The following is a 12,236-nucleotide window of genomic DNA, read 5'->3' on the forward strand; positions in this document are numbered from 1 at the left end:
TTGTTTGAGCCCACTGTTGAGCTTACCTTGAGTTAACTCATGGTTTGAGTTTCTCTTGAGTGCTAGGTTGAGCAAAAGTCTAATAAACTCACTGTTTCTCGATTTTTCAGCTTCAAAACAGCCTTCACCCCAACAATTAATAATTATGCATACTAAAAAATAAAACTTAAGTTAGTAAGTAGTAATTATCAACATCATAAATATAATTATAGTAATTTTTTTTAATGAGTTGGTTACATAATCAACATTAATAATTCATTTAATTTTAATTTAGTAATTAAAATAATTTTTTAAATTAATTTATCTAAAACAATAAAATAATTAGACCAGACCAAACGGTCCAATCCCTATAAATGTTTAGTCCAAAAAATATAATTCGGTCCATAACTGAACTAAACCGGATCAGACAGATTTACGCCCCTCGGTGCACGTTATATGTTGTCTGTAGAAGAGTTAATAGATTGTGTGTGTCTCCCTTAAATTATAGAAAATATTTAGATTAAAAAAATTGTAAAAGATGTTAATCTATCTAGTGGACACAAGACAATGAGTGGTATAAGAGCATCCTCATCCCTATAATTTAACTCAAATACTCATTTCCTCAAATTTATCCCTAAAATTTGTTTATCTTCTAAAAACCTCCTACATCTCATTCCCCATCCCTATCTCTATTCTTTTAAATAATATTTCTCTATTCTTTTTTTATTACTTTTTTCTCTCTCTTCCATTTACAATATTAACTACTAACTCTTTTGTCTTATTATTTTTTTTTCAAATATCACTTTCTACTAAATATTTATTGGAAATTTTGACTATCCAATACAATATTTTTTTTTAAAAATTGAAATTCGTATTAAAAAATAATTTTTTTTATTAATTAGTGCATTTTCTAACGTGTTGACAAATTTAATTAGAAGAGTACTCAATATCTCTAATGAAAAACCGAAAGTCACGTATTGATGATAAAATTTTTTAATTGGATGAAACGGTAATATTTTAGCAACTTTTCTTCAACGGTAATATTTTCTGTCATTTCTCTAACGGTAATATTTTTTATTTTTTTTTTCCAACGGTAAATTTTTTTTTATCTTTTCTCAAACGGTAACTTTTTTTGTCTTCTCTCAAACAGTAACATTTTTACTCCTATGTGTAACAATAGGAGTAATTCCTCTATAAATATGCAAACTCAAGCCTCATTTCCTCTATAGAACCAAACTTCTATTGTATCCTTTGATCTCCTACTCCTTTCATCAAATGACTCGTACTTTCTTTCGCAAATTATTGACATACGTATCTTCTGAAGATGATAGCGATGTTCAAAACATGGAGGCGGATGGACAGTCATCGAGGTGATGTGGCAATAGCCAACGTCGTAAGTTTATTCGACGTGATCATGTTCAGGGACACGAGCGCCTATTTCGTGATTACTTTGCTGAAAATCTAGTATATCCCTTGAATCTATTTCGAAGGAGATTTCAGATAAGTCGTCCCCTATTTCTTCGTATTCTAAATGAAGTAGAGTCTTACGACCCGTACTTCGTCCAGAGAAGAGATAATACCGGCCGACTCGGTTGATCTTGTATGCAAAAAATCACCGCAGCACTTAGATTCTTAGAATGCTGGCGTATGAGGTTACTGAAGATTTTATGGATGAATACATACGTATTGGTGAAAGCACCGCAATGGAGAGCCTAAAAAAATTTACTGAGACAGTAGTAACTGTTTTTTCAGAAGAATATCTAAGGTCTCCAACTGCTAATGATATAGGTCGATTGCTTGCAGTTGGTGAACACCGAGGATTCCCAGGAATGCTGGGAAGCATTGATTGCATGCATTGGAAGTGGAAAAATTGTCCCGCAGCTTGGAAAGGTATGTACTCCGGCCACATCCTTGAACCAACTATTATTTTAGAATCAGTTGCTTCATATGATCTCTGGATATGACATGCATTTTTTGGTATGCCCGGTTCACATAACGATATTAATGTGCTAGAAAGATCTTTTATTTTTACAGAACTTGCCCAAGGGCGTGCTCCTCTAGTCAATTACACTATCAATGGCAACGACTATACTATGGGCTATTACCTTGCGGACGGTATTTATCCCAAGTGGCGAATTTTTGTGAAGACGATTCCATCACCACGTGGGAATAAGAAGAAAAATTTTGTGAAAGCACAAGAATCCGCAAGGAAAGATGTAGAGCGTGCATTCGGGGTACTTCAACAACGATTTGCTATCATTCGTGGACCTTCCCGAATGTTTAAAGTGAAGGAATTAGCGAATATAATGAAAGCATGTGTTATTCTACATAATATGATAATTGAAGACGAGCGTAATGATAGTGAGAGTCTGAACATTGAATATGATCAACTTGATGATAATCTCCCCGAATTGTCGCGTAATCATACAACTGATTGAACATCAATGGCTTTTATATTCACAACATTAGTCAGGGTTGCTTTAGATTTTATTATTTCCTTAATGTAATTGGTGACCTATGTTTAAGTTAATCTGATTTGCATTTGTATTTCGTTATTGTTATCAATTTCCCGAATATATTAATGGTAATCAAGTTTGTTTCTGAAAATGTCATTGAGTCATTAATTGCACAACCCTATCATACTTCCCATATTATCAAATATAAAAAATATTAATTACAACAGTTTTTACATATATATAATTGTTACAAACATAAAATAAGAAATTAAATACAAAATAATCAATCCAAATCGTCGGACTGACTGCGTCTCGCCATGACCTCCCTCTGGAGTTGCTGGAAAAACTGTCGCTGCAATTCTGGCATGACACTCACATCCATCATCATAATGCGCTGATCTGATTCCTTCTTCGCGAGCTCCACTTTCTCAGCCTCCAACCGCAGCCGTTCGTCCTCTTGACGTAATTTTCTGGCTTCCGTCTCCTTGTCATACGCCATCTTCTCGGCTTTAAGACGAAAAAACTCTTTCTCCTGAGCGCGTGACTCTTCCAACAGAGTATACTTCATCTTCCTGAGTTGGAAGTTCTCCTTTGCATGCTGGCCTTGGGCCTTTTGTTTTCCTTTCTCAGCTTTCCTTCCAATTGGTCAGTCGGGCTCGATAACTTCATTCTCCATCACATTATCCGCTTTGGATCCTCCTTTGTCACGCGCCAAATCCACTTACGTTGGTCCTTCAACAGGTGCCAACAATACTCGAACTGGAATGAGCATTTCTCTAGCGATTGGTACATAACCTTCGCTTTGTCAAACTTGTAAGGGAAAAATAAACCTCCAGTTAACTCAATAATTGTTGACAGAAATTGTTTGAGTAAAGGACTCTGGGATTTGATAATGTTACCTTGTCTTGCTCGGTCATGCCACTTTGATTTAACCCTTCAACTTGAGCTAGTTTCGCATAAAATTTGTTAGTGGCCTTTTGGATCATCGACCACCGGTGAATTAAAGACTTTACTGTCCGCTCATTTGTGGTTTCTTTAAATTGTTGAAAGTACTCAAAATTTTTTCCCAAAGCTAGGAGTGTTTTTGATCTGTTCCCTGGACAACATCAAGGCTACAATTTAGCCATGCGGAGACAAGTAACTTGTCTTCCTCGAGGGTGAAATTCGCACCCCTCACTGATTTCATAACGCCGATAAGCTCATTAGGGGGTAGAGGTGGAGAGTCATCAAGGGTCAATGGAGATGTTTCACATTGCCCACTAGGGCTGAGCATCGGCCGGTCCGGACCGGCAAAACCGACCGGACCGGCACTGTTTGGACCGGACCGAATTGGGTCCGGTCCGGTCCGGTCCCATTTTTAAGGGACCGAAAAGATTCGGTCCGGTCCCGGTCCGGGAGTTTTTCACCCCGGACCGGACCGGACCGGACCGAATAGAAATAAAAAAAATAAATATTATTTATATAATAGTATTAGCATATTACTAATATATACAATAGTATACTATATGTATATATATTAAATATATTACAATATAATTACATAAATATTAAAAAAATGTCATTAAATATTAGCATATTATATAAATATATAGTTATCACTATTACTATTATTACATATAGTTATTAGTTATAGTATAGTTATTATTACATATATTTATTAGTTATAGTATTATTACTAATAGACTAATAGTATTAGCATATTACTAATATATATATATATAATACTATATGTATATATATTAAATATATTACAATATAATTACATAAATATTAAAAAAAATGTCATTAGATAAAAAAAAAAAAAAAAAAAAAAAAAAAAAAGTCAACCTTGGACCGAATGGACCGACCGGACCGAACCGGACCGAATAGGACCGGACCGGACCGGTCCTGATGGAGTTCGGTCCGGTCCAGGGTGGGAAAACCCTGGACCGAATAGGTCCGGTCCGGTCCACAAAACCTCCCCGGACCGGACCGGACCGGACCGGACCGAACTCACCCCTATTGCCCACCATAAGTGGGCTCGAGTTGAGGATCTTGACTTAAGAGGTTCGTGAAGTACATATGGCCTCCGTCTTATGAATCCATTGGTAAAAACGCATTGAAAATGTTAGAAATGAAATTTGTAAAGTTTGGGGTGTTAGTCTGGGTGGATGGCTCAGAAATCGTTTGGTATGATCTTGGAAAGTTGGCCACCCACTGATGGCTGCTACAACCGGTTGCCAATACTTATTGGCCGTCCTGATTACCTAGTCATTGGGGAAATGACCATTAAATTTCCCGTATCCCCACAAACGGTTGTCATCATCACAGCCTTGTGGTTTAGTTTACACATAATATAACTCAATTAATCCATAATACCAAACAACATGCAAAACAAAATAATCCTAAATACAAGCATCCCCATCCACTTCTACATCCATATCGAATATATAAATAATTAAAAAGGCTCAGATTGGTGTAAATGTTGACACCATGTATAAGCAAGGAGCCTAACATCGAATGGCTGCAAAATCTCACCTGAATCCTGATTGTCTTTTGTGGAAAGTATCACAAACTGCAATATGGCAATTTGGGTGAGAATTACCCCTCCATATCGATGGGGCCCCATACACACTTCTAACATAACCCACACTATAACACCATCATCACATCCTAATATAAACCCTCTCCCCTGAGAGATACGCAACACTGCAAATGACCCAACATCAAATATCAAAATGAGCAAACTATTTTATTCCAATGACAGTTGCAATATTCCATCAATTCAAGCATATAGAAAATGAGCATGTTGGGCTATTAATACCTTCCATAATATAGAGTTATGTGGAGAGAAAATTCACTCTCTAATTATATTAAAAAATAGGAGTCCAAAAGTCCAAAAAAAGCATTTTCCAAACACAAGTTCTTAATAACAAACAAGAGCAAGAGATTAAATTAAAGGGGCCGAATACAGCATGTTAAATGAGCAAGAGCAAGTTCTTAATAGCAGCATGTTATTGGAGCACCAATAAAAATACCATCAATTCAAGATGATTTTAAAAAGCATTCTTGCATTTCCAACAAGATTTAATAAAAGTATGATCAACTATTATATATGTGAAGTATTCATCTATCTCTAAAAAGATAAAGATCAAATGTCCACCACGTATGGAGTTAATCCATTCAAGTCTCTAATCAGAGATAAAAATTAAAATCTAGAAAGTAGTTATTGTTATTAACTGTCTTCTCAAATAATCACAGGTTACAAAGATTGCATAATGTATTTTTACAAATTGCATAATGAAAACAAAATTTAGAAGAGAGATCACAACATTCAGGAGCAAATTCAACATTGGATATGAAAGACCAAGAAATAGCAGCCAAGAAGCATGCTTTGAAGGAAAAAGATATGGAAAAAAAACTAGATCCGAAATTCATCAAGCAAAAATGTTCACAACAACTGAAAACCAATCTTGGATCACCAAAGATTCAAAATCATAAATCTTTTCTGGCCAACCAAACAATACATGTGAGCTAAATAATCATCACAGGAAAAGAGTATACATTTTCGCAGCAACCAAACAATAGAGGAAGGAAAATATGACAGAAACATCATGGATGATTTTCGGGGTTCCCAAACAATCACAGAAGGAAAAACAGGACAGCAAACGTTTTCTGAATTTCGCACCAACCAAACAGGGGCACAATTCATCAAAACGCAAGCCAAACCTCATCTCATTTCACAGCAACCAAATGGGTTACTCAAGAAAATATGACACCAAACCGCATCACATTTTCACAGCAACCAAACGGGTTGCTCAGGAAAAAATCAAAGGAAACCTCCAGTCTATTTTCACAGCAACCAAACAGGTGACTCAGGAAAATAGAAATCCAAACCGAACAGAAATTTTCACAGCAACCAAACGGATAACTCAGGGAAATAGCCACAAGAAAACCCTAAAAATTTTCACACCAACCAAACATCGGTTCCAAAGCATTAGATGTTTCATCATCAAGAAACACGCAAGAAATTAACAGGGGTGAGAAAATGAGAAAGATGTACCAATTTCCTAGCAGCCAAGCACATCATAAATAAATTTTCAAAAACCCTAAAACAGATCCCAAATGCCCTTCAAACGGTAATCAGATTCACACATACCAAACATAAAAAAGAAAGAAGATTCGCACCGAGAGAGGGTCAGTCAACAGGAGAGACGATTATTGGAACACCAACCATCGAGAGGGATGAACGCGGGACAGGATGCGGAAATGGGATTTGGGGATGTACAGTAGGTCTCCAAAGATGAGGATTTCCTGTACACCCCGAAAATTATAACCCCATTTTAAGAAATCGGATGGAGGGCTGGTTTTAGAGAAAACCCTAAAAATTTTAACAAATAATAAGGAAACGGGAGGATGGGAAACCGAATGGGGATGCTCTAAAAGGTATATCCGATGAGTGCAAACTGAATGTACCATGGTCCCCCAACATTCACTCTGATATCTTCTTGGTACCTGTACCGTGTTCTGTACGCCTACTTGCATTAAACTGATTAAAATTCTACCATACCATTGTTGCTATTTCGTTTTCTTTCTGTTAAAAAGGATAACAAATTAAGAAAGATCGACACGATACAGTGGTGGAGGTCTTGTTCTTTTCCTGAAATTTAAGTCGTTTTCCAAGATATGGGTGCAAAATCTCCACCAAAACAAACTCAATAATTGCACTAGTGTGGTGCATGTATATATGGATCGTATTCTTAGTGGGTACTGGTAGATATCTAAGGAGGGTGGTGGGGCACTGCTTTCGATCGGTCCCTTTTGGTGGAAAATGAAGCTCGGCTTTTGCTTCCTTCCATCAGAAAAATTCTGTTTTCGAGACTAGCCTGGCTTTACATGGTTGCATTTGCCAAATTCTTCCAGCCTAAGTTGTTTCAAGCAAGGCTGGCAATAGCAGAAGTAGAAAAAGTGTGGCACTTATTGGCATTGGGCCATCATATGTTTAAAATGATGCTTGCCTCTCTCTCTCTCTCTGCGCGTATGTGGGTGCAATGCATATCCAGCTTTTTTCCAGGCCTCTGAGTAGCTGGTTTTCCATGTTAGCGAGATTTCTAGGGGAATAGAGCACTTCCCAACAACAACATGGTTAAGCTGGCAGATATCCATTCTCATTATGACTTCGAAGTGTATGCATCTCCTTGCTTTCTGGTTAATCATTGAAGAGTTATGGTTGGAAAGTTACTTTCGTGGCTTATTTATGTCCACAACGAAAGATATCCTTTTTTTTTTTTTTTGTGTTATTATTATTATTATTATTATTTCATTCCAGGTGATTTGACAGATTTGGTCCTGCAGTAGTATTAGAGATAGAGCATGGGGGCACTATTTAAGGAACGGGTTGAGCACGACATGATTATAAAGAAGCCCCACAAATAATATGTGCGACAACCATTGATGTCAGAAAAAGAAATTGAAAACAGGAATTTCCTTTCTGTAAGAAAAGAAATCATGTGCTCAGGTTGTTTCCCATTGCATTGACAATCACGGATAAAAAGGAGTAGAAATTGAAACACAAATAAAATGGAAAAACAGTGGAGGGGCAATATTCTTTTGTGATCTGATGCCATCTTTTACAGCACTCCTTATCTCAGTCTCCACACCAGCTGCAGCATCAAAGCTAAAAGAAGTCATTTCCAGTTTCTGTGAAAACCACCTGCCAAGAGAAAAAACCAACAATATTTCTACAGTCAGCATCACATGATCCTCGAAGCATTTCTATTTGCTGCAGAGGACTCAAATCCAAAACAATTATGGTGGGCCACCTGGTTCTTCTGAAGCTGGTTTTTTGGCAATAGACTTTAAGAAAGTAGAATGCTTCTGCACTTTAGATTTTACCTGCAAATATTCAACAGTGTCGCCGCTTAATTATAGGAGGACACTCGTATAGGAAACCTGCAAGGAAGAGAGGGTACCTCAAAATGCGTTGCAGAGAAACCCTGAGAGAAATTCAATAATTTCTCCGTTGAATCTTCATTCCCATAGAGAGTTGAATCCACCTGCAAAGTTATCAAAAGCCACACTTGATAAAGTTTGTTGCAAGTGAAATGCTAAATTAGTATATACTAGTGCATGCATTTATTCTATAAACTTGCCTTGGAAAAGCTCAGTGCTGGGGAGCTAGCAGTGTCATCAAGATTTGAATGCAGCCGGTGTCTGCCATGTTCTTTGGCCTTCATTTTCCTTTTGCTTTTGCGGTCCCGCTCAGAAGCTGAAGAAGAATAGCAATAACATCCATTATCATGAATGCACTCTTCATCATCTTCAAGGTCATGTGAAGGCCCAGAAGAAGCATCAGAGACCAAGGACAAATCTTCTTCTTTCTCCTCCATTTTTGCTCCCTTTCCTCTATAATAGTCATCCATACCACCAACTATGTGGAATTGAGTTTCTGAAAGTGAGGATTGGTCTAAGTACCGAGTCCAACCTGATTCACACCCGCTACTGCACTGTGAAGCTGAGATATCCATTCTAAGACTCAGTTTCTTAGCCTCTTTACCACTTAAAACTCCAATGGCCCTCACCTATACATACATACATACATATATATAGGCTCTCCTCATGACAGAAATATATGAGAAAATTGAGCTTCTAGGTGCTATTCTCTATATAAGCAGAAGAAGAGAAGAATAGAGGCAGAACAAACCAAAGGAGTCACTCAAATCCTAGACTACGTTTGTCCTCTGCTCTATCCCTTTGCCTCTTATTTTATTTCTATGTGCATGAATCACAATTGCCAGTTGTGCGCGTGTATATCGATATCTATGTCTGTTTTTGTGAGTGTGAAAGAGAGAGAGTGTGTGGTGATGATAAGGGAAGAAACAACAGCAATTGGTAACAGCGGTGACAATGGTAGTGGTTATTGTTCATTTACAAATGTAGTTATACTTGTCTTTTTTTTTTTTTTTTTTTTCGTTTTTTCTGAAACTTCATACTTCATGCACAGAGTCTTACAAACATGAGAGTGAGAGTAGTTTATATTACAGACCAGTGGGTGGGTCTTTGCCACCGTGGAAATTTAAGATTGGGATTGAGATGAGGGGTATGCTTCCATAGAGATGGTTGGAAGCTGCCCATTGCGCAATAAAATGCAAGCATTAATTGAATTGTTGATATATTTTCATGGTATGCCAGCTTTGAATGGACAGCAATGAGTTTCTGATGTCTGGATTATATTGTCCAGTATGAAGTAGTGGCTGGTTCATTGAAATATACTGTAATATTTCAGATAAGTACTTCAGATTTTTTTGTCCCAATTTAAGATTACAAGAGACACCTAGTTTAGGAAAAAGGTAAAAGTATGTAAACAAGTCTGCTGTGTCAACACATGATTCATTTTAATTATAAAAAGCTAAAATAATATATATTAGTTGATGTGACATATTTCTACATTCTCCACATTATTAGTGTACGCATCAAAATATGAGCTTACAAATAGATTTTTCAACGCATTTTACGGTATGTACTTTTCTTTTTCCTAACCTTGTTGTTAGAGGTCCATATAATGGACACCACGATCACCAACAAACCAACAGGCCACAACGCTTGCCCTCCCCAATTATCTTAGATACTCAATCCATCACAGGTCAAGAAAAGAAAAGAAAAGAGTTGGATAGCTATCACAAATTCACAAGTGGGTTGTAAAAAGTAGAAGATGGACAGATTTAAAAGATAACCAATCTTTGCGCAATATCCATGAAATAGACTTACATTACATCCTTGAAAAACCCTATAAGGGGGACAAGATATATTCAGATTGATTCTAACCAAAATTCTAGCCAATCTCTAAACTAGAAGTTAATAGGTTTGAAAAACCGTGCCACCAGCAATGACAGTTTCAGCAAGCTTTATACGCCAATGTAGCAGATACATAGAATGAGATTTCCTCAGTACAGTACAACTGAGAATGTGTTCATTTTGGTTATTGGGGGGACAAAATCCTTTCTAATCAGAAGGTAGCAAGCCACTCCACTCTACCACATTCAAAATGAGAATTTGCCAATTCTTCCTTCATTCATCTACGGATGCATCTGATGCAACCTAATGGTCATACATTTCTGGAGATATCTTGACTCTAGTCCTTAACATTCTTAAAGCAATACATGCTTTGAAAAAGAGATAATGTTTTTATCAAAGTGTCCATTGGAAATATCAATAATTTGCGGCTTTGCCTCTGAAATTGTCTTGTTCATCGACTCGAAAGCATCATACAAAAGATCAAACCAAACCAACCCATAAAATGAAACACAATGTTCCCTCAGATTTGTTTTTAGGAGGTGCTTAGATTATCAATCAGATGACATAAATCACCGACCCCAAATTCGTGCAAAAAGTACTCAGTAATTGGCCATTGAGTGAATAAATAATATCTTTGAAATGTCTCTTTAATAGATTCTGGGACCTACTTTAGATTCTCGTGTGAGACGAGTCAAATTTGTCATAGTTTGTGTATGAGAAATGATCAGTCATTTGCAGTTGTTTATGAGAAAACGAGTCAATTTGATCATCATTCGTAAGTTCTTACCCAAAATCCCTAATATTCATTTTCGTCAAATGCTCCATGCCTTGGCTATACGTACACGTTGCTACCTTTGCGATCGACTACGTTGCATTAATTTGGCCACAAATCCTAACCTTTCTAATTACGAGGAGCTAGGTGGAAGGTTACCGACATATTAACCAAAAGACAAAGAAATAAAAAGCATTAAAACGTGTATTAAAATTGCTAATAGACCTTTGAGTGATTGATGTTACGTCAACAAAAAAAAAAAAAAAAAAATTATATAAAACTAATCTTATAAATTAATATAATTTTATCGAAATTGTTAGATTTATTTTACAATACAATAAACGTAATTTTATAATATGACAAATTACATTAAATTATATTAATTTGTAAAATTACTTTTATGTAATCTCTATACAGTTAGATTATTTTCCTTAATTTTATCATACCTATCATAAATATTTATCATATCGTTTTTAATTGGACAAAATTTTCCTCCAAAGGAAATTATCTTCAATCCATTTAATAAAAATTGTCTAATGTTCCTTGAACACGCGAGAATATTCATGGGTTTTTTTAATAATAAGTTTTAATTTAAAGGACACGAGAATCACGAATTATTCTTTTACAACTATATGTAACATTATTTTTTAAAAAAAATAGGTGATTGTCATATGATCAACAAAAGACTTATCATATATATATATAGATTGGAAGAAATTTCGAGAAAAGCTCATCATTCTTATTATATTTTTCTCCTGTCAATTTTACCAAAGATGTTTAAACAGAATCAAATTTGCAGGTCCCAATTCCTTATATCCTTGTAGTTGTACACACATCCATTAACTAGTACAGCTAATACTAGAATCAATTTTGCATGGGCTTTGAACTGCAACATGAGGTTTCTAAGCAGCTGGTCCCCTCCAACACATGCTTAGGTCAAACATGGGCTCCCTCTCTCACAACTTTCAAACCCTTGTTCTAATAAGAGATTCTCTGATCCCTTCAAACAACCCCACTCCATACCAACCAATTAAATGCTTCTGTTTCCCAAAGAAAAATAAGAATGTTTGCACCAATGACCCTCATTTATTTGTACGGTTTTGACTATTGAAACCCATGCTGCATATACGCACAAAATTCTATACAATCCAGAGTTGAAATTTTGTAAGTAGGACCTCTAAAAGAAACCCCAAAAACCCTGAAAGGCATGTGCCTCGATGCCATGCTTCATGTGCATTACATGTACTGAGTTAGAT

General features: G+C 36.2%; 1 protein-coding gene across 1 annotated transcript; it reads right to left on the bottom strand.

Moving 5' to 3' along the window:
- Positions 1-7,884: 7,884 nt before the first annotated feature.
- LOC122316853 (protein SOB FIVE-LIKE 5-like) lies at positions 7,885-9,340 on the bottom strand. The gene is made up of 4 exons (XM_043133674.1): positions 8,567-9,340; positions 8,387-8,470; positions 8,237-8,309; positions 7,885-8,127 (listed from the first exon to the last, which is right to left on the bottom strand). The coding sequence occupies exons 1-4, from the start codon at positions 8,939-8,941 to the stop codon at positions 8,102-8,104; spliced, it is 558 nt and encodes a 185-aa protein (XP_042989608.1). The 5' UTR covers positions 8,942-9,340; the 3' UTR covers positions 7,885-8,101.
- Between the last annotated feature and the right edge of the window lie 2,896 nt (positions 9,341-12,236).

This window comes from Carya illinoinensis, chromosome 7 (assembly GCF_018687715.1).
Source record: "Carya illinoinensis cultivar Pawnee chromosome 7, C.illinoinensisPawnee_v1, whole genome shotgun sequence".
NCBI classification, from domain to species: Eukaryota; Viridiplantae; Streptophyta; class Magnoliopsida; order Fagales; family Juglandaceae; genus Carya; species Carya illinoinensis.